A 23766-nucleotide genomic window follows, 5' to 3' on the forward strand; every position below is an offset into this window, starting at 1 on the left:
GCGGAATATTAACTTTCTGTCTACAAAATAACGGCAAGGCAATACAAAACAGCACTTTTGATCTTACAGAGGACGGGAGGACCTGTTATAGCGTGCGTTAGCTCTAACAGACTAAGTCAAAAACAGGTTGCTAAAGTATTTTTGACATTCGGCTGGAGTCAAAAAGCTACAATGGCGAAGACGTCTAATGGAAAGGATACTCGATCAGGAACACAAGTGTCTGTCGATGACTTTGAGACTTGGGTAGAAGACAAGCGCTACACGGTAAGCGCATCTCTGCGATAGCAGGGAGACGCTGAGCTGTGCTGACGTACTGCGCGTTTTGTTAGGTCTATAAGGTGGTGGTGAGGGGACCAACGCGGTCTTGGTTCGTATTTCGCCGCTACAATGAATTCCATCAGCTGAATGAATTGGTAAGCCTACTAGGATGTATTCACACGACATCAACTTTCTTATTTTCAATTTACGGTAATGCTAGAAATGTATTCGCAGTATTTAGGTCTATATGTGCATTTGTACTCTTTACATGTAAATTGTAAGATATACACTCTAGTCCTGTGATAACCTTTTACGCATAATTTAAGGCCAGGCAAACTTGACACCGCTCATCTCGAATTCTGGGAAACGAAATACTGTAAATCTAGAACAGATAACTGTCTTAAATTTTAACGACTTCTCCCTTAAATGACAAGTTTGTATGCTAACGTTTTCTATTTTAATGAAATTCGACAACAGCGAAGACCTGGAATAAACTTCTTTGTTAGTTCATCAATATTCTTTGGTAGAAGAAGAGGCTGTCCTTCTTTTCTTGTCTTCCTTTTTGACAGAAAGCTCTACTTCATCCAACGTCTTTCCGCTCTCGACCTGCTTTAGAATCTCATGCATGAAGTTCTGTACTTTTATAAAAAAAACTGGCAAATTTTAGATGCTTAGAAAGTGTCAACTTCACTTTTGTTCTTACAAATAGCAGCAAACTTTCCAATCTCAGCTCTAAAAGTTAGTTGCTTTATCGAAATGGTGTCGTGTGCTAGACCTTCGTTTCCGTTTCTGTTTCTTTAACTCGGTGTCCTCCTTGTCTATGACAGCCATCTTACAGGCTCGAACCAGTGAGTAGATGACATTAGTAGTCGTGTGTAATAGAAACAACACTAAAAATGGCATACGCACATGCACAAATTGAAAATGTTTAACATATTTTATTATAGCGATGGATACTCATTTGTTTTTCATTATTATATGCATGTTAGTGATTTAGTTAACGTGTAGCACTTGCCTGAGAGCAACTGCAAGACTTTTATATAATTCAAGAGGTATCTTACTTCTGCATAGTACTTCTGTAGACAATTTGATGACTTCGTAGGCAGTGTTGGGATAAAAATACACACTGCAGTGACCCCATGGAAAGTATTACACTATATATAATCTATTTCCATTGACTATAGAAGTTCAACCGAGCTGCAGGAGCTCTGAACTATTGTACACTTGTTGTTGTAATTATGCATCTTCTGACAGATTCAACAAGTGTCGGTTGACAAAACGTTACAATAAAACATGTTTTATCAATACTAGTATGGACCAACTTTGATAGTGAATCATTCAGAGAACTGCCCACTTGCATGTCTTGGTGAAAAAGGCCATGTCTAACACTCAACAGCGATGGAACAACCAGTGTTTACATTGCCACATGAACAACCATTGTTCGACGCTACCAGTAACCACATGCAGTTTATCTCCACTTGCAAGTCACCATATTTTGTAAACACTTCAGCAGTTTTCTAGTGATGTTGCCATCAGCAGAACAACTAATATCAATGAAAGCACTGTGAGTGACGATGCCTTGGTGCACAATCAACTGGACATTCAATGTTTAGGACAAACACAAGGGCAGCTAAAATATCGTATACTTCTACTGCACATGCACACTGAGTAATTACCCATAACTCAAGAATGAAGCTTTATCTTGTAAATCCAAGTGGATACAACACACACACACACACACACACACACACACACACACACACACACACACACACACACACACACACACACACACACATAGCGATACACACACACACACACACACATAGCGATACACACACAACACACACACACACACACACACACACACACACACACACACACACAAACACACACAGTGACACATACACACACACACACACACACACACACACACACACACACACACACAGTGACACACACACACACACACACACACACACACACACACACAGTGACACACACACACACACACACACACACACACACGCACACACACACACACACACACGCACACACACACACACACATATAGTGACACACACACACACACACACACACACACACACACACACACACACACACACACACATAGTGACACACACACACACACACACACACACACACACACACACACACACATAGTGACACACACACACACACACACACACACACACAGCGACACACACAGCAACACACACACACACACACACACACACACACACACAGCGACACACACAGCAACACACACACACACACACACACACACACACATACACACACAAACACACACACACGCACACACACACACACACACACACACACACACACACACACACACACACACTGGCAAATGACAAATGGCAAATGGATAAGGAGCTGTCGTTCATTACAGCAGTTACGCCCCCCCCCCCCCAGCTAGATGATGGCTGTGTTCCTGTGCACTACACAGGAGCTATGGGCCGCTCTAAGCAATCTCTTGGATCCTGGCTAGGTACTCGCAGGAGCACTGACTGCGACGCCAAGTGTTGTCGGCACCCGAAGTCCCACCAGGACTCCAGTGGCTGATGGACTTCATCGCAGTCGGGGGCCTTTGTCAGTCAATGACCAGGTACTCATTTATACTCCTAAGTTGAGAGAGGCAATTAATTGTGTGTGAGTTTCTTGCCAATGGAATTATGCCATAGCTCGCCATCACTGTGACTTGAACCTGCAACCCTGCAATGTCCCGGATGTAATCACTCCATAGAAGACTCTCTAGCCAACTGAGCTACACACACACACACACACACACACACACACACACACACACACACACACACACACACACACGCACGCACACACACACAGCCACACTGCCACACTGCCACATTGCCACACTGCCTGAAAGTGTGGCAGCGCCTTATGAGTATGCTATTTGCTCAGTTACATGACTTTTTTTACAAAGTTTCATATCTAATGGCTCATACCTGAATTATAATGTATATCTGTTATCAGGAAAGCACCGTAACATGTTCTGTAATGTCTCTTTAATTAATTGTTATGTAAGTTCGTGATGCTCTTATTTGTACAACATTGTAAAGGTGTCTGTTGGTAACATTCATGGTGTTTCACTGCATGTGCATCTTCTATTTACAGCTAAGAAAACATTTTCCTGATCGTCACCTTAAACTTCCTTCCAAGCGATATCTTGGAAACAACTTTGATCCAAGTATGAATTCAAATTTACATTTCTCTGATACTGATATCATGTGATATATTTTATACATATATTATGTAATTATTATTTAATATAAAGCATGTATGCATGTGTTCAATATCAACAATTATGAGAGCTTTATTCCTTGGTTTATAGCTGTACTTAGTGCTTTTGGCTGTCAGTTCTGCGGAAATGACTGTCACCGTAGATATTTGGTATCGCAATAGTTTCAGATAACAGCAGCAAAGTCTTGTGCAGTGTACGTAGTCTCAGAATTTATTAGCTAGGTTACTCAATACAAGTACACTACTCAGTACAAGTAAACGGAGACAATTTATCGGTTGAGTTTTACTCAGTACACGTAGGGTATATTGATTACCAAGGAAATAGATTTTTTTATTACTCATGTCCAGTTATCATTAACACAGGTATACTTGTTTGGGCAGGCACCAGTATGAGCATTTACAAATGCTGATTTTCTGTGCATGACAATTAGTGTTTTCTCATCTGCCGAGATTGTAAGTAGGAGTTGTAACTTCTGAATTAATTTTACAATTGTACTTACTACATGTGATGTGATGTACTTGGTCCTGTTGTAAGTATCGAGAGGATTGCAACTAAGCTGTTGTTACATAATAGGTTTTATTAGGAGTCGAAAAGATGGTCTGGATCGCTTTGTCCAGGATGTACTTGGGAGCAAGAGAATGATTGAATTGTACGTAAAGAGCATTGTTTTTATTGATTTTTGTTTGCTGTGTGCCTACAGACTTGCCGGTTGCCTGCCTGTTTGTTTGTACTACTTGGTACAGAAGAAGCGTTTGAGCTGTGTCTAGATGACTACTTAGAGAACTTTTATTTTTGCATTATGAACATTTTTTATTGTGCCAGTGATCGTTTTGGTGTAATTGTGCTTGAATTGAGTTGGACAATCTTCTAATGGCAGACGTTGTGAAGTGACTATCTTTTGGTTGTTGTTATTGATAGGGTTGCGTGTCAGCTGTTTGTGTATCTTGTTGTCTATGTATATCCTGTATGTTTTGTGCATATGTACATATATTATTTTTCTTTGTGTTGTGATATTTGTTAATGGGATATTTGGTTATTGCTTTGAACTTAAGGTTTATTTTTGCTGTGTTTCTATTTTAGTCCTGGTGTTCGTGACTTCCTAGCTCTCGATAATCCTCGTGGAGGTTTGGCATTGTACGATGATGTTCCAATTGACGAACCACCACCCATTGTGGTAATTGTACTGTATTTTGAATTTGAGGCATATAGGAAACCTTTCTGTTATTGGCTAGGGTCCTGGGGCTAATGCTAACAGAGTGAATATGGGAGAATTTGAAAACAGATTGTAAGTTTATGCTAAAAATTTAGTATTCTATGTTGTTGTACTTTGGTGTAAGATAGCTGACTGAAGTATGTAGCAGTAAATGCATACTGCACAGTCAACGTAAACATAGTTTAATCGAATTGCATGTCAAGTTTTTTAGCACTTGTTAGAGTAAAGATACTGTATAGGATGAAAGGTTTAGGTGAATTAATAGTAATTTCTAGTAAGTGCAGTAACAATAATGGCGTATGCAGAGTTACTCACAAGGGTATTGCTGAAGGAAGCATGTGCATCAATTTTTGATGACGTCATCAATTGTCTAAAGATATATACTAATAATGTTATTCAATTAACTTGTAACGATAAATACCCAAAGGACAGCTGTTACAAATTGATTGTTTTGAATAATTGTCTTTCTTAATGTCTGTAAATTGACACTATGTTATGTGACTCATTCTGTGATTATTGCTATGGCAACAATATTAGGCATGTAACCAGCGTTAACCTATATGTCTGAATTGTTGTGACAGTTAATGTTGTTTTTGAAATGAGCACTCATTATTAATTTTTAAAACAGTGTAACAATGCAGATTAAAATATCAACACTTCAAACTTTTTACTATTTGATGGCATATACTGTAAATGTGGAAATTTTCGGTGGTTAAATTTTTTGCTATTTTTTGCTATTTTTGCAGTTGAGGTCTTTTCTGCAAAAAAACCCACGCAAAAATTACAAAGTCATGCATGGCCTGTGTATCACGTGGCCAATGCTCTCAAAGGCTCGTATGATGATAATGTTCTTTAATTTATCAAACTATCTTGCATAAGCCCTCTTAGGGGACCTTCTCGAAGCGACACACAATCATTCGCAGCCTTTGCTATGTAAGGTAGTAAAACCAGGAACGTTAGTGGGCTGCAGAAGACACGGTCTTTCTCAACATCCCTGTGTTTTGCAACAGCAGCGATGTGGTAGACTAGACCATGTGACTGATGAAATCACGTGACATGCTTCAAAGTTGGAACCGCTAAAATTTTTGCCTGCAAAATGGTGTCTGATGCAAAAAATTCAAAAATTTTAACCAGCAAAAATTTCCACGTTTACAGTAGTTAATTAGTCTTTAGCTATGAAAACTTCAAGGCCATACGATGAGGATTCCTTTTGACAAACAAGCCAACCAGCCAACCACACCAGCTACTATGTTGTTGGAGTCTGCCAAATAGCGCCAGTGATGTCATCCTGTCATTGGTCATTGTTGAATGCAAATAGGTTTTAAGCAGTTTTAGCTTGCTAAAGCATTGCTCACAACTATTTGTAGTGACAGGTAAGGTGCACAGAACCTAAAGGAGTAATATGGATGCAATGCGCTTGTTAAGAACCACTGAAATGCCAGTGAATTAAATGTAAAACATCTAAAGAGAGCTCATGGAGCATAGAACTGCACACTGTTAAGTAAGTAGGAATCGATCTTTTTCTATCGTTACGAGTTTAATGTGGCAAATCAACAATTTCCTGGAGGCATCATATATGTCTCGAGACAAAGGGCCTTAGCCTAGGGGTATTGCGAGCAACAGAGAAAAAACCCTGTGTATGTCATGTCACTGAACAAGAAACTGTTGTATTTTTATCTGTATGACTAGACTACACTATTGTGTAAACAGTGCTATGATGCAGGTGTGTGTGTGTGTGTGTGTGTGTGTGTGTGTGTGTGTGTGTGTGTGTGTGTGTGTGTGTGTGTGTGTGTGTGTGTGTGTGTGTGTGTGTGTGCGTGCGTGCGTGCATGCGTGCGTGTGTGTGTGTGTGTGTGTGTGTGTGTGTGTGTGTGTGTGTGTGTGTGTGAACAATGTTCATTCATTGGACTTGTTGCCTCTTGGAGGAAAGCGTAACTGTTTTTGGCAGTTTTTGAACAGGACAGGTGTGTGTGTGTGTGTGTGTGTGTGTGTGTGTGTGTGTGTGTGTGCGTGCGTGCGCGTGCGTGCGTGCGTGCGTGCGTGCGTGCGTGCGTGCGTGCGTGCGTGCGTGCGTGCGTGCGTGCGTGCGTGCGTGCGTGCGTGCGTGCGTGCGTGCGTGCGTGCGTGCGTGCGTGCGTGCGTGCGTGCGTGCGTGCGTGCGTGTGTGTGTGTGTGTGTGTGTGTGTGTGTGTGTGTGTGTGTGTGTGAGAGAGCAGTGGAGTGGGTAAACTGATTGCTCTGATGGTTTGTAAAAGGTTTTAACTTTAATTTGTTGTTCTCAAATATTATAACATCATATTTTTAATATTAAACACAACTCGGTTTTTAAATTTGAAACGGGGAGATTTACTGGTTTACTGCAATTACCATATGAAATGCTTGAGAATCAAATGTTTCTTGGAGGAAATATTTCTATTTTAAGGATTCTAATTATACCATATAAAAGATTATATTTGGACTTGTACAGTAGGGATTGACTGCAGGCTGTGGAGGTAGATATACCGTCATCTTTAAAGAGTTGAGAGTGCCAACTTTATTCTTTGGACCGTGCATTGGCAAGTGTCATTGCTACTTAAATACAACATCATTCATCTTTCTATCCGGCAGCCCATTCAGTATAGTTGCTAATGTTAGATGTTTTTTTGTTGTTACTGTGTACACAAGAGTAATTATGTCGTCCAGAATGTTGAGTGAGATAGATTGTATTCATGGAATGGTTCTGGAGCTCAACCTTGCTGAGTCCTGATTTTGACACAATTGTCTGATATTATTTAGTTGTTTAACACATCATATATACCAACTGTTATGTAGACAGAGCAACTACATCACATTACATAGACATTTATCATGTAGTAAAGACTGAGTAGGACAACTAGGGTGAGACTTTTCTAGGTTAGGGTTAGCAACAAGAAAGTCAAATTCTTAGAGCTATTGTTATATTGTGTTCTGTCTCGGTGTTCATCTTGTCATTTTAAATTATTTTATGATCTCTCTCCTTCTGAAGGGCATCAATTAAGGATTTTGATCTTTTGAAAGTGATTGGCAAGGGTAGCTTTGGTAAAGTGTTGCTTGCAAGGCACAAGGAAAATGGCCAATACTATGCCATTAAGGTGTTGCAAAAAGTTTCTATTATGAAACGAAATGAGGTTTGTTTGTTGGTAGATCTGTGTTGTGGTTGATGGCAACGCTAATGCTGTTGTTTATCATTATAAGGTGAAGCATATAATGTCTGAAAGAAATGTGCTGTTGAAAAATGTCAAACATCCTTTCCTTGTGGTGAGTTCGTTGTTGAATGTGCTCATACGTTTTTTAATTCGGTGTCAAGTCTACTGTAACTGTATAGCATGTTATTATGTATTTACAAATTAGAAGAATTGATGTTGATGATTTATGGAGCACGCCTTAGATTTGCATGTGAGAAGTGCCGTTTCTATATCAAGACTGAAAGGCTTGTGAGTTGTTTAGTCAGAACTGTGAGCATTGTCGTAGTGTCAGCCAAGCGTAGCAGAGTACAGTACATGTCTCTGAATTCATAGTGTGAAAATGCTGTCGTATCACTAGTAATTGAAGCTGTGTGTACATCACTTCCACAGCTATGAGCCTTCTGAAAACCACTATAGGATTGTCATGAACAATTGCTAATTTAGGCGCTATTTTCCCTTTTATGCATGTCTAAAATCGTACAAAGTGGCTATTGTTTATGTAATTGCAAAGTTTGTAATAGTGTGTAGTCAACAGTAACAAGAGTTATCATGTGTGGGAAATACTGTAAATATTGCTTGTGGTTATGCAATGTTAGGTTCCCATATAAGCCACAAAAATGATTGATTTTGCATTAGCAGTTGCTGACAGGTAAGTTCTGTTCTTTATGTTTGACAAGACCTGGCATTTGCAAATGTGAATTGCACTTTTCTGGTAAAAAGTCTTCCATGAAAATTCGTGGATCTGATTGATGGGTTGTCCATTGTTTGTGGTTGCCATGTATGACAAAACTCAAATACCACTTAGCAATAGGACAAACTAAGGCCATTGCACACTTCTGAGCGTGACAGACATAGGCAGGCAGCCACCACAGTCACAGTCACAGATTGAAAGTCAGTTAACACTTATACGCTTGAGTACAATACTCACTAAGTCACGTGACTCTTGCAAGGTTGCATTTCTTATTGCTCATAGCTGAAATTATCAATATACAGTAGGTCGTAGTACAATTTAAGATATGGGTGTGCCTTTTGTCAATTACTGTGACTGTCTCAGTGCATAATATTGACAATTCATTGACAGTTGAAAAAGTTCTATATTATAGCAAGGGCCTGTCACCTGACAAAGTGTATTTTATTTATTATACATAGATTGTTGCAACACAAGGTAGTTTCAGGTAGTAAAATGAGCTAGGAATTTGACTAGTTGGTTTTAGTACTTTGTACACTTGTGCAATGCTGGGAATGGCTGTATAGCCATATAGCGATTATAGTAAAATTATAGGTATTGTCATTATGAGGTTACGAGGGATTCTAATGTCTTTTACACACACACACACACACACACACACACACACACACACACACACACACACACACACACACACACATACACACACACACACACACACACACACACACACACACACACACACACACACACACACACACACCTTGAACCTTGAACCTTGAAGCCGCCCATAGTAAAAGAAACTATGATAGTGGGGCCCTTGGATTGTGCTCCTGGGCAACTGGCAAATTACTAGGACAAAACCGCTCGTGTCTTGTGAGGTCGTCGTGTCGTCTAAATGATCTTCTACATTCACATAAGAAACTTTCTCCTTCGAATCGTACATTCGCTGCACATCTGCTTTTCCCACGATTTGTGACTACCTTCTCAACACCCCTTTGACAAAGACTAAACCACCCATTCTGGTCTTGGCATCTCTGGTACCAGATGCTTTTGGTATCTACTAATTGCAGATCTTGACTAACTAGATCTCTCCATCTCTTTCTTGTTCCATGGCAAGGTCTTGTCTTCCTCAATTCCCCAAACATCAGTTTCTTTGGAAGTTGTTCCTCATTCATTCTATCCACATGACCCAGCCACTTCAATCGCTGCTCCATTATGATGTTAGGGATTGTCCAAAGCATGCCAAAATTTTCAGCTAAAACTCGTGTTGTTAACCTCTCCTGCCATTGCTCAAATCTGTTGACTCCAAGTATGGTTCTCACACAATGATTGTGAAAGACATTTAGCCTTTTTGTGTGTTGAGCTTTTAGCACCCAAGTTTCAGATCCATACAATAGCACTGCCAAAACTACTGCTCTGTAGACTGCTCTCTTGGTAGCCACTGACAAGTTAGAATTGTTGAAAATTAACATCAAGTGTGACATCTCCATCTCTTGATAAATTAGACCCCAAGTACGTAAAGCAATCCACCATCTCAATTTCCCCTCCATCAACTTGTACCGAAGCCATATCCCTGTCATCAATCGCTGTCTCTATTTACTATTCCTTTTGTCTTCTGAGTGTTAACAGTCAAGCCCCATTTTCTTGCCATATCAACAAACTTTCTAGATGCCATTTCATAGTCCTCACGAGAACTGGAATACAGAGCCACATCATCTGCAAACTGTGACTCGGTCACCCTCACTACTTGCAGCCTCGACTTTCCAGTTCTATCTCAACCAGCTTTCTGCCGTGTTTGAACAGTACATCAATTCCAGCCTCTGCACACTCATCTCGCCAACATGTTACCATAGCATTGAAGTAGATGTTGAATAAAGTAGGAGCCAAAGTGCACCCTTGTCTAAGACCATTTTTCACCTCAAATGCATCAGATAACACACACACACACACACACACACACACACACACACACACACACACACACACACACACACTCACACACACACATGCACACACACACACACACACACACACACACACATGCACACACACACACACACACACACACACACACACACATACACACACGTATGCATGCACCCACGCACGTATGCACACACATGCACGTATGCACACACATGCACGTGTGCACACACATGCACATACAGGCAAATGTGGCAAGTGTGCGTGTGTGTACTTAAACACACTATGTTAATGAAAAACTGCTGCATAGTTTGACTGTTCGTCGTGAGTATTTGTCGTGGTGTAATAGTCAACACAGCAAGTTTGTCATATGCAGCTTGTTGACAAGTGAGTTTATAGGTTATATCATAACGTGCAATTCTGACATACATTCTAACCTCTAGCTGTCTACAAGTCTGCATACGTGCAGGTTTACAAATTTGGGCTAGACTGATTTTATGTTTACTGTGTGATTGTTATAACTTTTATTTGTGGTTTGATGTTGTGTTTATGTTTTATTTAGGGTCTTCAATATGCTTTCCAGACACCAGACAGACTGTATTTTGTATTGGATTATGTCAATGGTGGTGAGGTGAGCTTATTGAGTTTGGTTACATGACTTAATTAATTCACAACTTGCTAAGTTGGGACTGTGAAAAGCATGTTTAAAAGGACTGCAATTGTGGATGAGTTTACGTCTATGTATTGACTCTGTAAGGCTGTAGACGAATGTAGATTGTCCAATTGCAAAGTAGAACTTGTACTTGTTGTGATGTTGGTGGAATAAACTGATATGGTGTTGGATGATGAATTTACGATGTTACACTGTCCAAGTTTGTCTGCAGCAGGCTGGTCTGTAGTATGCAGCATTGTTTTTGCATAACTATGATGTCTGCTAGGAAATGTGGATGATGTCGTACTCTTTCCAAGACAGGCCAGATAGTGGATGTGCAAATTTTATCTGGATTGCTTAGGCAAAGTAGCAACCTGTAGTGGCATGGTATGTGCAAGCAGTGGTAGGGTTTTGAAACATAGCATGTCTACAGAGCTTAACCTGTTACTGGTTTATTTGCTTGTAGTTTTGCCAAATTGGTTTCATTTGTGAATGAGTTGGTGAGGGCTTCTGATTTCATTTGCAATCAACAAAGTGTAATCTTAATGTAATTTCTGCTTAATTAAAAGATTTTACTATTTAAAGGAAGTCTGTCACTCATTTGCTTAGGCTAATATGATCGAGTGGTCCTCTCGTAATGTCTAGAGTCATGTTGTAGTAGCGTCTCATTTCATGGATTTTATGGACTGGTGTGGAAAGTAGAATAAATTGTTGGAGGGTTATGCCAAGAGGGAGGAATGCTGGTCAATTGTGTTTTTGCTGGACTGTTTTATTATATGATAGATTTTTAAACGACACCTTGCAACTACATGTGGTCAAAAGCAATGGCTGCTTGATGATTGGTAGCAGTTGTTGCTTGAGGCTTGGAATGACCTCTGTATACTATGACTGTTACTGGCAATATTGTTCCTTTAGCTCAAAAGGAAGATATTGTTGCTGTTTTTAAACATGATGTAACATGATTGGAAAGGGAAACGCTTTGTTTGCTGATTCAGTAGGTACACCTGGCATATCCAGGGTTTGTTTTCTAAGGGAAAATGACCAATGACATTAATTTATGTTCGTGGGTTTTAGCTTTCTAATTTGCTGGTCATGTTATGTGGCCATTATATGTCTACTGCTATCAGTGCAATGCAGAAACTTATACTACTTCAGACTTGTCTAATAGAGACATTGTTAGTTGTTAATTTAACTTCTACAGTTGACAGTAAGTCTCATACAAGACCCTGTCATGCTATCATGCCTTTTTCCCATGTAACACAGCAATCCTTGAAAGGGTTTTGCATGATGGTCTCTTAACAGGCTCTTGCAAGCATTGTTGTGTCATATGGGAACAAGGCACGATAGCATCACAGGGTTTTGTATGAGACTACAACTGTAGCTATCTTGCCAGTAAACTACACCAAGCTAAATGGGAATGGTAACTATAGAAGGATCTTGTGTTTAAGGCCGTAGAAGAGCTCTTTGTAACGAAAGTAGGATGCTAGAGGCCGTTTTCCCCCAGCAGACTTGACCCTCTCCTCTCACTGAAGATGAGGCTAGCGCAATAAAACTCAACGGTAATTAGTATCAAGAACTTAGACGTTTTCTTCGAGAGATCTGCGTAGGCAGGCATGTTCCTTCTTGTTATTCTAGTCGTACATCACATCAAATTTAGGTAGCGTGTTCAGCTTTTGCGATCAGCATGGCTTCTAGATGCCTCATGAGCCGCGATAGAGGATTGAGTATCTGGGAGTGACAAAGGGGCGTTATATTGCCATGGATCTTGAGTCTACACACTGTGTAGGGTGTAAACAATTTACGCACTACAGTACTAGCTATCATTGTGCTTGGGTAAAAGTCTAAGGCTAAATCAATTCTGCACCTGTAACACTTTGCCCAGCCACTATTTGAAAGGGGTGTGTCTGCTTACTCTGATATCTCTTCAAGAGAACCTCATATTTGAACCCTCTGAATTTTTCTTTTCATAGATTAATAGAACTAAGGCAAACAAATTGCCATTGAGTTTTATTGCGCTAGCCTCATCTTCTGTGAGAGGAGAGGGTCAAGTCTGCCAGGAGAAAACGGCATTTAGCAGCATACTTTTATTGCAGAGAGCTCTTTTAAGGCCTTAAAAACACAAGATACCTCTATAGTTATCATTACTGTTTAGTTTTTATGTAGTTTACTGGCAAGATAACTGAGCTACGCAGGCAATTCATTTGGTGTAGGCGGAGCTTAGTGCCAATGACGTTTCAGCCTGGCGCATGCTCTGTACCTAATTTGCGTTTTCTCTGCTACCAAAGCGACTGTTTGCCTGAAAGTAGTGCAGTACGAAGTTTCACGATAAAGCTTACATTTTTGAGATCATGTTGTATTTCGGTTGGAGTTCCCCGTTGACATAGATGTTAAAGATGCAGTCGAGTGGAGCATCAGTAGGATAAAGTGATATCCACAGGAAGCCGTTTTGCATTGGGGTTGATGACCAGAAATGAATGACGTGGCGATCACAAACGAGCACATGACAAGGCGGCTGCAATTCCATTGAGAGCGCTACACTTTTTAACACTCTTGGTTAATTGGTTAATTGGGACTTCAAGTTCATACAGTAACTGAGTTATGTGAGTGTAATCACCTGAAAATACACCATTGAAGGTGGGTGATGTGTGCTCCTAGTTTTGTAAACTAGATAGTGATATACTGCAGTAAGAAATTTAATTAGTAGTAGCGAGATTGTTGTCTGAGCAGCTTTACCACCTGCAAGCAAAGGTGAAGCTGCGAGATGTGTGCTTCTAGTTTTGTAAACTAGATAGTAATACACTGCAGTAAGAAATTTAGTTAGTAGTAGAGAGATTGTTGCCTGAGCAAGCAAACGTGCAGTTAATAGCTGCAATTGAAAGTCAAAGCCAAGCGGCGACCAAACAAGAGTAGACTAGGTTGCCTGATGACCTATGAGTGATTAGTTGCTTGCCTACTGCACAAACTGATTGCATTGGCAACCAAATTAGGTCACATTGTGGAGCCCTGGGATGTGACATATAAACTAAACTTAAAACTTAAGCTAATTGTGTTCTCATTTAAGCCTTTTACCAAAACATTTTGACATTTTAGACAAGTATATAGTTCCAGAAAAATTAATTACTCTAATATTATGATTATGTCACTGAGGTGGGCATGGTGGAAACAGGCAGCTGTAGAGATTTTATGGTACAATCTTTATTGACACTGAGTGTTGTGACAATAAGATTACAGTGGTCTCTTCTTTACAGTTATTTTATCATCTTCAAAGGGAGAGACATTTCCACGAGACAAGGTAACTGTGTGGTGTCTGACTTGTTGCATGTAAAGGTGACACTAAATCATGTTGTTTATTATCTGTTCAGAGCACGTTTTTATGCTGCTGAGATAACATCAGCAGTTGGATACCTTCATTCATTGAACATAGTGTACAGGTATGCATCTATAGATCTATCAGTAAAACACGTGTGTGTGTGTGTGTGTGTGTGTGTGTGTGTGTGTGCACGCACGTGTGCATGCGTGCGTGCGTGCATGCGTGCATGCGTGTGTGCATGTGCGTGCGTGTGTTGGTGTTTGTATTCTAAGCATTGTCAGGGTGAAATACTTATGATGAGCATGTAGTGTATGATGAGCGTGTAGTAGGGCTTGGGAAATGTCAGTAAGAGTAGTCTGCAACTGTAGCATTACCAACAGTTACCGTATTTCCTTGAAAGAACGCTGCAGCATTCATTTGTTTTGTTCATTTAAGGGCGGCATTTATTTAAGGGCGGCGTTTTAATGTCATTTCCATGTACAGTACCACACGCACAATCCACACGTCTGCATGGCTCAAGGCTGATCTTTCTTTCTCTTCCCTTTGCCTTTTTCCATTTAGCAACATCGTCTTTGAAGCTAATTGTCTTTTTTGCCAATTGAGGTTCGTCTATGTACCCTCTAGTCTCGTTCTGTTTGCCTGTTCCAGAAGCGCTGAGCTTACTGTACTATAATTTGAGTTTAGAGGCAGCCTCGTATGAGAGTTTCTCTTCAACCGTGCGGTTCAGACGATTTAGGCGCGTGTCAAGCACGCGTGAGGTATGTATAATGAATACCAATTACCTGTCTTGTGGCATTTATTCAAGGGTGGCGTTCATTCAAGTTAGTAGCGAGAGCCTCCATCGTTTATTCAAGGGCGACATTCTTTTAAGGGCGGTGTTCTTTTAAGGGCGGTGCACTTTTGAGGAAATACGGTATTTCAGAAATATGTATTCGTGATTATAATACCTTAGTGTCAAGCCAACCTCTAGCAACTTAAGCACACATAGCTATGAAGATACATTGCTATCAGCATATAATGCGTATTACAGGTAAGTAACTGTTGTACATATAGCTTGACTAGCATTTATTACCCGTTTAGTTGAAGAAGCAGCAGAACACACTTAAGGCTGTTGCTGGATTGTCTGCGAACTATAGTAAAAAGGCGCTCTTTTTAACAATTGATCATCACCTTACAGAAACAAATATTTTAAGAAAGAACCCTAGGAAATGACAGTATTATTCTATTCCATGTTTGATTTAGTTATTTTATTGATATATTATTAATTTAGCTTAAAGTCAAAGGTAGCCAGCTAGCTATTCCTTATCTGTCATGTGGGTAGTTGTTTTGTGCTAAATGTGCATATTTGGATGTCTTTCATAGAGATTTGAAACCAGAGAACATTTTGCTGGATGCAGAAGTACTGGAGTGTGTTATTTTTATCATAATATTCATGTGTACTATTGTTTTGTTATTGCAGGGACATGTTCGTTTGACTGATTTTGGTCTTTGTAAAGAAGGAATTGAACCAGGCATGACAACGGCAACATTTTGTGGCACACCAGAAGTACACACAGATTTTTCTTGGCAATGCAGAGTTTGTCTGTGATGTGTTGTTGTCCTGTGTTTGCAAGTATTTGGCACCAGAAGTGCTACGAAAGCAGGAATATGATCGTGCAGTAGATTGGTGGTGTTTGGGAGTTGTTTTGTATGAAATGATGTATGGACTGGTAAGTGCATCAGAGGTTTGTTGTATTCTAAGATGCTGCAGAGATGATAGTAGTTGTACAGACTGCAATGGACTACCGTATTGTTGCAAAAAGAAGCCAGCCTTGAATACAAGCTGATCTTGAATAAAAGCCGAAGTTAAAGATCTTGTACTGTGTACAAGTCGGACACGTTTACTCATAGAGATGAGGTTTTGTTCAAAGCACACAGCACAGGTACGCGCTTGGTCACTCACATGCACGTACACAGGCGTGTGCATGCTGCTGCAGCGTCAATGACACCGACAATGATGACGAAGAAGCAGCTGACGCTCTTGAAACTGGTAGTGATGTTTATATGAATCTTGCTTTTCAAGTGGTATATGGTTGTGATGTCTGTACTTATTCGAATAGCATATAAGCCTGTCTTGAATATATATTAGCATTAATTTTAATTCGGCTTATACAGAAATAATCATGGCTTTTATTTGTGACAATACGGTAAGTCTTTTCTTGCGATTGATATCATCAAACAGAAACCACTGAAGCATGTTATATTTATGCGCATGAAGCCGCAGTCATTTTATGAGTGCAGAATTTTGTGCTAACTTTGTTTTTGTCTAGCCCCCGTTCTACAGTCGTGACACAGCAGAGATGTATGATAACATTCTTTTTAAGCCACTGAAGCTTCGATCTAATATCACTGCTGAAGCCAGGGCAATACTAGAGGGGGTGAATATGAAGTCAGTAAGAGATAGTGTGGTTGTGATGCATTGTTTTATAGCTTCTGCAAAAAGACAAGACCAAACGATTAGGTTCTGGCCCTGGAGATGTGGTAAGCCAACATACGTGTATTTTTTATCAGATTTGGAAAGTCATACAAAACTATTTTGAGGGCTGCTTTGTACTGAAACTGTATGGAAGACCACAGAGTTTGTTAGGTTAGGGATCAACTGACAAGCAACCGTACCTGTGTATATGTTTGATGCCAGGCTGTCATCATATCGATAATTTGTTCAATGGCAGTTGTGGCACATGTAAGTTAAACAAAATGAGACCGGTAGATGTCTGTAAGCACCAGAACATTGAGAAGTGGGAATTACAAGTTCTCAGTGGGATTCTATTGGTCTTTGCCAATTTTTCTTGTTTCTGCAGAGATCTAACTTTTATATTGAGAAGAGTTTAGCTTGCTATCTTAGTGTAATAAGGTGTTTAGAGAAAATAGGTGGTACGGCATACCTGCAGCTACTACAGTTAAATCATTATTCTAACCACATTGGTAGCACACTGCGCTGTCAGACATGTATATGTATGTCAGATTATCCAGTACAAATGGAAATGATTTAGGTAAAATTTGTTACATGTAAACCCTTGTCAGAACATGAGGGTGTATGATTATTGGCTTTCAGAATAATGACAGTTGGCTTGTATGAGTTACTTGTTCAGACTTTGAGCACAAAATATGTGCATGGTTGGCAATAGTTGTCTATCCATATTTACACACAACACACAGCTTATTGCAATGCGGTAGAACAAAGAGGTAAAGATGTCAGTGTATTGCAAAACTGTAGTTAAGCCAAATTTAAGAGAAGAAAACAAGGAAATTTTCTGAAGAAGTGATGACCACATGATGGACATTAAGCAGCCTTGGAGGAAAGGGAAGTCAGAACCAACATCACTGATTCAGTCATGACTTGCACATCTGTAGTTGTCGAATAAGTTTGAATTCATCATTGTCCAGCATAACTTAGCTCATTTAAGTCAATTGTAGCATGTACACATAGAATTGCAGCACATCACGTACAAGTGGTCCAGTTCCAAGTGTTGTAGTTAAGCAGATGTCATCGTTATTTTTTGTAACAGTTTTTTTAGAGTATTTTGTTAGCTTGGTTACCCCTTTTACTATATTAAAATGCAAAAAATTGACGATCTTATGTCAATGGCTTAAATGAATCATGGACAGCTTGTAGTATCAGCTCATGCATATCAAACTTTTTTGACTACTTACTGATAGCTGCTTCCATTTACACTGTACTGAGATAATTTGCATAGTCTGCTTGTAGCATGATTACAATCTAGTGTATTCTAATATATATTTCATCTCTTTTCAGCATGACATTATGGGTCATCCATTCTTTCGTACAATTGACTGGATGGCACTGTTTGAGAAAAAGATCAGACCACCATTCAATCCTAATGTTGTATGTGTGCTGTTGAATATGTCTAGTTCACAAATTAAAGGTTGACTTTGCTCTTGTCTCATAGAAAGATCAACTGGACTTGAGACATTTTGATCCAGAATTTGTCAGTGAACCTGTACCAGGTATGGTTGTTGTTAGTATTAAGGTATGATGTCTGTAAGTGACAGAAATTTAGGTGGGTTTATGACACAGACTTCTTTTGATTGTTCGTGATATAGCTACTTTGGTGGTAAATTTAATTTTCTACTGTGAAACTCAATTGTAACAACATGTAATGCTACTGGTTGTTGCCTACTGTTCAGTACAAGTCAAGGAGATTGGGTGTAGTGTCATGTGTGACTTTGATGTTTTGTTACCTTACTGGCTCAATTATTACCCTACCCCATGGTTGACCAACATCAAAAGTGAAGTATGGGTTGGGCCTATTTCAAGACCTGACACCTAAGGTGTTAATTAATTAGTGGAAGTGATTGATCAATTAATGAAACAGCACTACTAAACTAGAGCTTCAAACTACTGCCACTAAGTAAAATATAGAAACCAAATCTTCTATACCCGTACCTGAGTTATATTTAACCTTCAAACTTGGAGTCAGATTTGGAGTCATTGAAAAGCAGAATTGTTTCTTCTTGTCTCAGCTCTGCTTCATTTGGTGAAAAGTGATACATTATTTCTTCACCTTGTGACTCATCGGTAGAGTTAGAGATCCTACATTGGACCTGCTTTATGGATGCCTATGACTGAGACATCCAGTTGATGCCATGACTGATGCACCTTAGTTGTGCTTCTCAAGTTATGAATGCCCATTGTTTTCACAAATTGTGCATATTTGACTTGAACAGTGAGAGAATGAATTCTTTTTACCATGATTATTGCTGCTTAAAGAAAACACACATGATCAAAACGCATGTACAAGTTGAAGAATATTATTTTAATCTAGCAGGGAGTCACTGTGGAAAGTGCCAATTAGCACCAATTAAGGGACTAGGAAGTGTGGAAATTATAGAGCCTTGGCCAAAGTCAGTGCTGGGGATTACTCGAGCCCTGGGGTAATAATCAAACACGTATGGCACATGTCGCAGGCTATTGTTTGGCAGACTTCTTTTAGAGGTATTCTTAGCAATACATTTAATTAACTGCATCTGCATGACTTACTACAGTATTTTCAATCTCGGTTAAGGAAGGACAAACTGTCTGATATACACTTCATTCGCTCAGTGCAAACTCACGTTTGAGTATGTGCTTTAGTTAAATGAGTAGAATGTCATGTTACTGGCAGCTAGTGCAAATGAAATTTCTTCTGAGTGAAGTGTACCACAGGAATCTGGAAAACTATGCTGTTTTTCTATCTGGGTGTGCGCATGTGCAGCAAGAGCTAATGTTAGTTGGTTTGTTTTTGTGTTCATTGTAATAATAGGTGTCTGTGTGAGTAAAAGATTGTGGTTTCTTAGATTTGTGATAGATATCATCATATGTGCAACAAAGTTAATTTTGTGAGTAATGGTGGGTTTGAGACATGATCTTGGTGTGCATGCACAGCAAGAGCTTTACATAATATGATACCGGTTATTTCTGCGGTCTTAAATTTCTGCGATTTGAGAATTTAGACAAAAGTTTTAATTACTGCAAATCAAATTTCTGCGTTCTAACCAGGAAGACAGTTACTGGTACACACATGTACTTGTGTACATGTGTCCAAACAGTGAGTTGCTGGGACTCCGAGGATAAGCCTAAATATCTGCAAATTTTTTATGCGTTCCGTGATTTCTTCGCAGAAATAACCGGTTATACGGTAGTTGTGTGTGTGTGTGTGTGTGTGTGTGTGTGTGTGTGTGTGTGTGTGTGTGTGTGTGTGTGTGTGTGTGTGTGTGTGTGTGTGTGTGTGTGTGTGTGTGTGTGTGTGTGTGTGTGTGTGTGTGTGTGTGTGTGTGTGTGTGTGTGTGTGTGTGTGTGTGTGTGTGTGTGTGTGTGTGTGTGTGTGTGTGTGTGTGTGTGTGTGTGTGTGTGTGTGTGTGTGTGTGTGTGTGTGTGTGTGTGTGTGTGTGTGTGTGTGTGTGTGTGTGTGTGTGTGTGTGTGTGTGTGTGTGTGTGTGTGTGTGTGTGTGTGTGTGTGTGTGTGTGTGTGTGTGTGTGTGTGTGTGTGTGTGTGTGTGTGTGTGTGTGTGTGTGTGTGTGTGTGTGTGTGTGTGTGTGTGTGTGTGTGTGTGTGTGTGTGTGTGTGTGTGTGTGTGTGTGTGTGTGTGTGTGTGTGTGTGTGTGTGTGTGTGTGTGTGTGTGTGTGTGTGTGTGTGTGTGTGTGTGTGTGTGTGTGTGTGTGTGTGTGTGTGTGTGTGTGTGTGTGTGTGTGTGTGTGTGTGTGTGTGTGTGTGTGTGTGTGTGTGTGTGTGTGTGTGTGTGTGTGTGTGTGTGTGTGTGTGTGTGTGTGTGTGTGTGTGTGTGTGTGTGTGTGTGTGTGTGTGTGTGTGTGTGTGTGTGTGTGTGTGTGTGTGTGTGTGTGTGTGTGTGTGTGTGTGTGTGTGTGTGTGTGTGTGTGTGTGTGTGTGTGTGTGTGTGTGTGTGTGTGTGTGTGTGTGTGTGTGTGTGTGTGTGTGTGTGTGTGTGTGTGTGTGTGTGTGTGTGTGTGTGTGTGTGTGTGTGTGTGTGTGTGTGTGTGTGTGTGTGTGTGTGTGTGTGTGTGTGTGTGTGTGTGTGTGTGTGTGTGTGTGTGTGTGTGTGTGTGTGTGTGTGTGTGTGTGTGTGTGTGTGTGTGTGTGTGTGTGTGTGTGTGTGTGTGTGTGTGTGTGTGTGTGTGTGTGTGTGTGTGTGTGTGTGTGTGTGTGTGTGTGTGTGTGTGTGTGTGTGTGTGTGTGTGTGTGTGTGTGTGTGTGTGTGTGTGTGTGTGTGTGTGTGTGTGTGTGTGTGTGTGTGTGTGTGTGTGTGTGTGTGTGTGTGTGTGTGTGTGTGTGTGTGTGTGTGTGTGTGTGTGTGTGTGTGTGTGTGTGTGTGTGTGTGTGTGTGTGTGTGTGTGTGTGTGTGTGTGTGTGTGTGTGTGTGTGTGTGTGTGTGTGTGTGTGTGTGTGTGTGTGTGTGTGTGTGTGTGTGTGTGTGTGTGTGTGTGTGTGTGTGTGTGTGTGTGTGTGTGTGTGTGTGTGTGTGTGTGTGTGTGTGTGTGTGTGTGTGTGTGTGTGTGTGTGTGTGTGTGTGTGTGTGTGTGTGTGTGTGTGTGTGTGTGTGTGTGTGTGTGTGTGTGTGTGTGTGTGTGTGTGTGTGTGTGTGTGTGTGTGTGTGTGTGTGTGTGTGTGTGTGTGTGTGTGTGTGTGTGTGTGTGTGTGTGTGTGTGTGTGTGTGTGTGTGTGTGTGTGTGTGTGTGTGTGTGTGTGTGTGTGTGTGTGTGTGTGTGTGTGTGTGTGTGTGTGTGTGTGTGTGTGTGTGTGTGGTGTGTGTGTGTGTGTGTGTGTGTGTGTGTGGTGTGTGTGTGTGGTGTGTGGTGTGTGGTGTGTGTGTGGTGTGTGTGTGTGTGTGTGTGTGTGTGTGTGTGTGAAACTTCTGCGATGTTAAAGCCCATAGTCATTGGGGGAATTCCAGGTTTGTGTGCGTGTGCGGTGCTATAGCTCAGTTGGTTAGAGAGTCATCTTATGGAGTGAGTACATTGTGAGTTCAAGTCACAGTGATGTCGAGCTATGGCATAATTTCCTTGGGCAAGAAACTCACACACAATTGCCTCTCTTGACTCAGGAGTATACACGAGTACCTGGTTCTTGACTGGGGTGGCAAAGGCCCCTGACTGCGACAAAGTCTACCAGCCACTGGGTTCCAGTTGGACTTCGGGCGCCCACACCACAGTTTTCGTCGCAGTTGGGGCTTTTCTGTGTGTGTCTGTGTGCGTGTGTCTGTGTGCGTGTATCTGTGTGTGTGTGTCTTTGTGGACATGTGCGCAGTTATGCTTGCACCACCATGCTTTATTACCATTAGTCTGTATTATGAGATAGACCTGATTTCGAGTTGAGAGATGTTACTAATCTGTAGCATGTCTTTCTATATGTGTAGCCATGTTTCTGATAGGGTTTATATGTTATAGCATTATCATCAAAACGAAGTGATGGTGTTTACAGTGCAAGTGTGGAGGATGAGATGTTTGCTGGATTTTCATATGCTCCCGAGGAAGTACTGACTAGCAGCTAGGAGGAAAGTACATCATCAATCCTTGATACTGCCAACCGTAATCCACTTTAGTTGACATCATTTGCTGTAGCCCCCATTCAAAGCTAACTTTTATACATAGTTTGTTTCAAGAAATGTGTTTAATTAATTGTTTTAAGGAATTGCTGAAATGCATGTAGCTGTGTCAGTTGGTCATTATTACTTATTTTGTATCATAAGAAATATACCACATTGCTGTCATTTTGTTTAGTGACATTAATGAGCTGACCATTGAAGTGCATTATAACTTTGGTTGATAGAAGTTTTTACTCCAACTGTATGCTATAATTTTCCCTATGTTATTAATGCTCAAGTTGTAAGATGGAAGAAAAAGGGAGCACCAATTTTTGGTCAATAATTCACTTGATACTAAACATCGTGCCAGAAAGTGGTGATCAATTTGAAATACTTATTTCAGGTTCTGATCGATATCGTTTAGTACGTACTGAAGTTGATCAACTGACCACCAGAACAACAAGTCTGACTCGGTAAATTTAAAGGTTCATCTTATGCAATTTAATTAATTACTACCTTGATGTTTTTATCAGAAGAGAGAACAGAACATATAGACAAACAGACAATAAGTTTGATAAGTTAGCTTATAACGTTTTGTGTGGTTGTCAGCAGAATACATATAGTCATGCTTGCAGTGTAATTAGCAGCGAGCATTCCATTTACAATTCGATTCCGTATGCCGCTCGTTAGCTTTGGCTAGAGACAGCTGACTCAAGTTGATGTCAATTGAGTTCTAATCTAGAAAACGTGCAAGAAAGAAATTAAGCGATCCAAAAATGCACGCCCAATTGCGTCAATTCAGTTGATTTCTATGGCTACCATCTCTTGACTTGTAAATGGGGAGGAGGCCCTATACACCGCCATATTCAATGTCAAAGTCTAGAACAACTCAATCTTTGCAATGAATGAACTGCAGCTGGTGCAAGAATTTGAGCAGATGCACCTAAGGAGGATGAAATTATCTAGAGCTCACTACAATGTAAATACTCTATTCTGCTATGTATCAATATCACCATTTAGAATCTCTGCATCTCTTTTTTTGTTAAAATTTTTTTAAAATTCTAAATGTTCTAGACGTGTGTACTGACACATATTTCAATTAGTCTCGCGTAGCCAGACCCTCTTAGCTAGA

General features: G+C 40.3%; 1 protein-coding gene across 1 annotated transcript; it reads left to right on the top strand.

Annotated features, from left to right (window-relative positions):
- The first annotated feature begins 107 nt into the window (after positions 1 to 107).
- Positions 108 to 22820, top strand: LOC134183164 (serine/threonine-protein kinase Sgk2-like). The gene is made up of 19 exons (XM_062650640.1): positions 108 to 264; positions 330 to 413; positions 3436 to 3508; positions 4136 to 4211; positions 4643 to 4736; positions 4795 to 4847; positions 7780 to 7921; positions 7989 to 8051; positions 11155 to 11223; positions 14493 to 14536; positions 14607 to 14675; positions 15917 to 15953; positions 16014 to 16100; positions 16168 to 16263; positions 16864 to 16971; positions 17024 to 17074; positions 18351 to 18440; positions 18505 to 18562; positions 22498 to 22820. The coding sequence occupies exons 1-19, from the start codon at positions 172 to 174 to the stop codon at positions 22599 to 22601; spliced, it is 1491 nt and encodes a 496-aa protein (XP_062506624.1). The 5' UTR covers positions 108 to 171; the 3' UTR covers positions 22602 to 22820.
- Positions 22821 to 23766: the final 946 nt, after the last annotated feature.

Source organism: Corticium candelabrum, chromosome 8 (assembly GCF_963422355.1).
Source record: "Corticium candelabrum chromosome 8, ooCorCand1.1, whole genome shotgun sequence".
Lineage (NCBI taxonomy): Eukaryota > Metazoa > Porifera > Homoscleromorpha > Homosclerophorida > Plakinidae > Corticium > Corticium candelabrum.

Bases quoted from the DNA above. Each gene is read 5' to 3' on its own strand.
- LOC134183164 (XM_062650640.1), top strand. From the start codon at position 172: ATGGCGAAGACGTCTAATGGAAAGGATACTCGATCAGGAACACAAGTG. The intron at 4,212-4,642 runs GTACGTAAAGAG...TTTCTATTTTAG, and splicing joins AGCAAGAGAATGATTGAATT to TCCTGGTGTTCGTGACTTCC. The intron at 17,075-18,350 runs GTAAGCCAACAT...ATCTCTTTTCAG, and splicing joins GTTCTGGCCCTGGAGATGTG to CATGACATTATGGGTCATCC.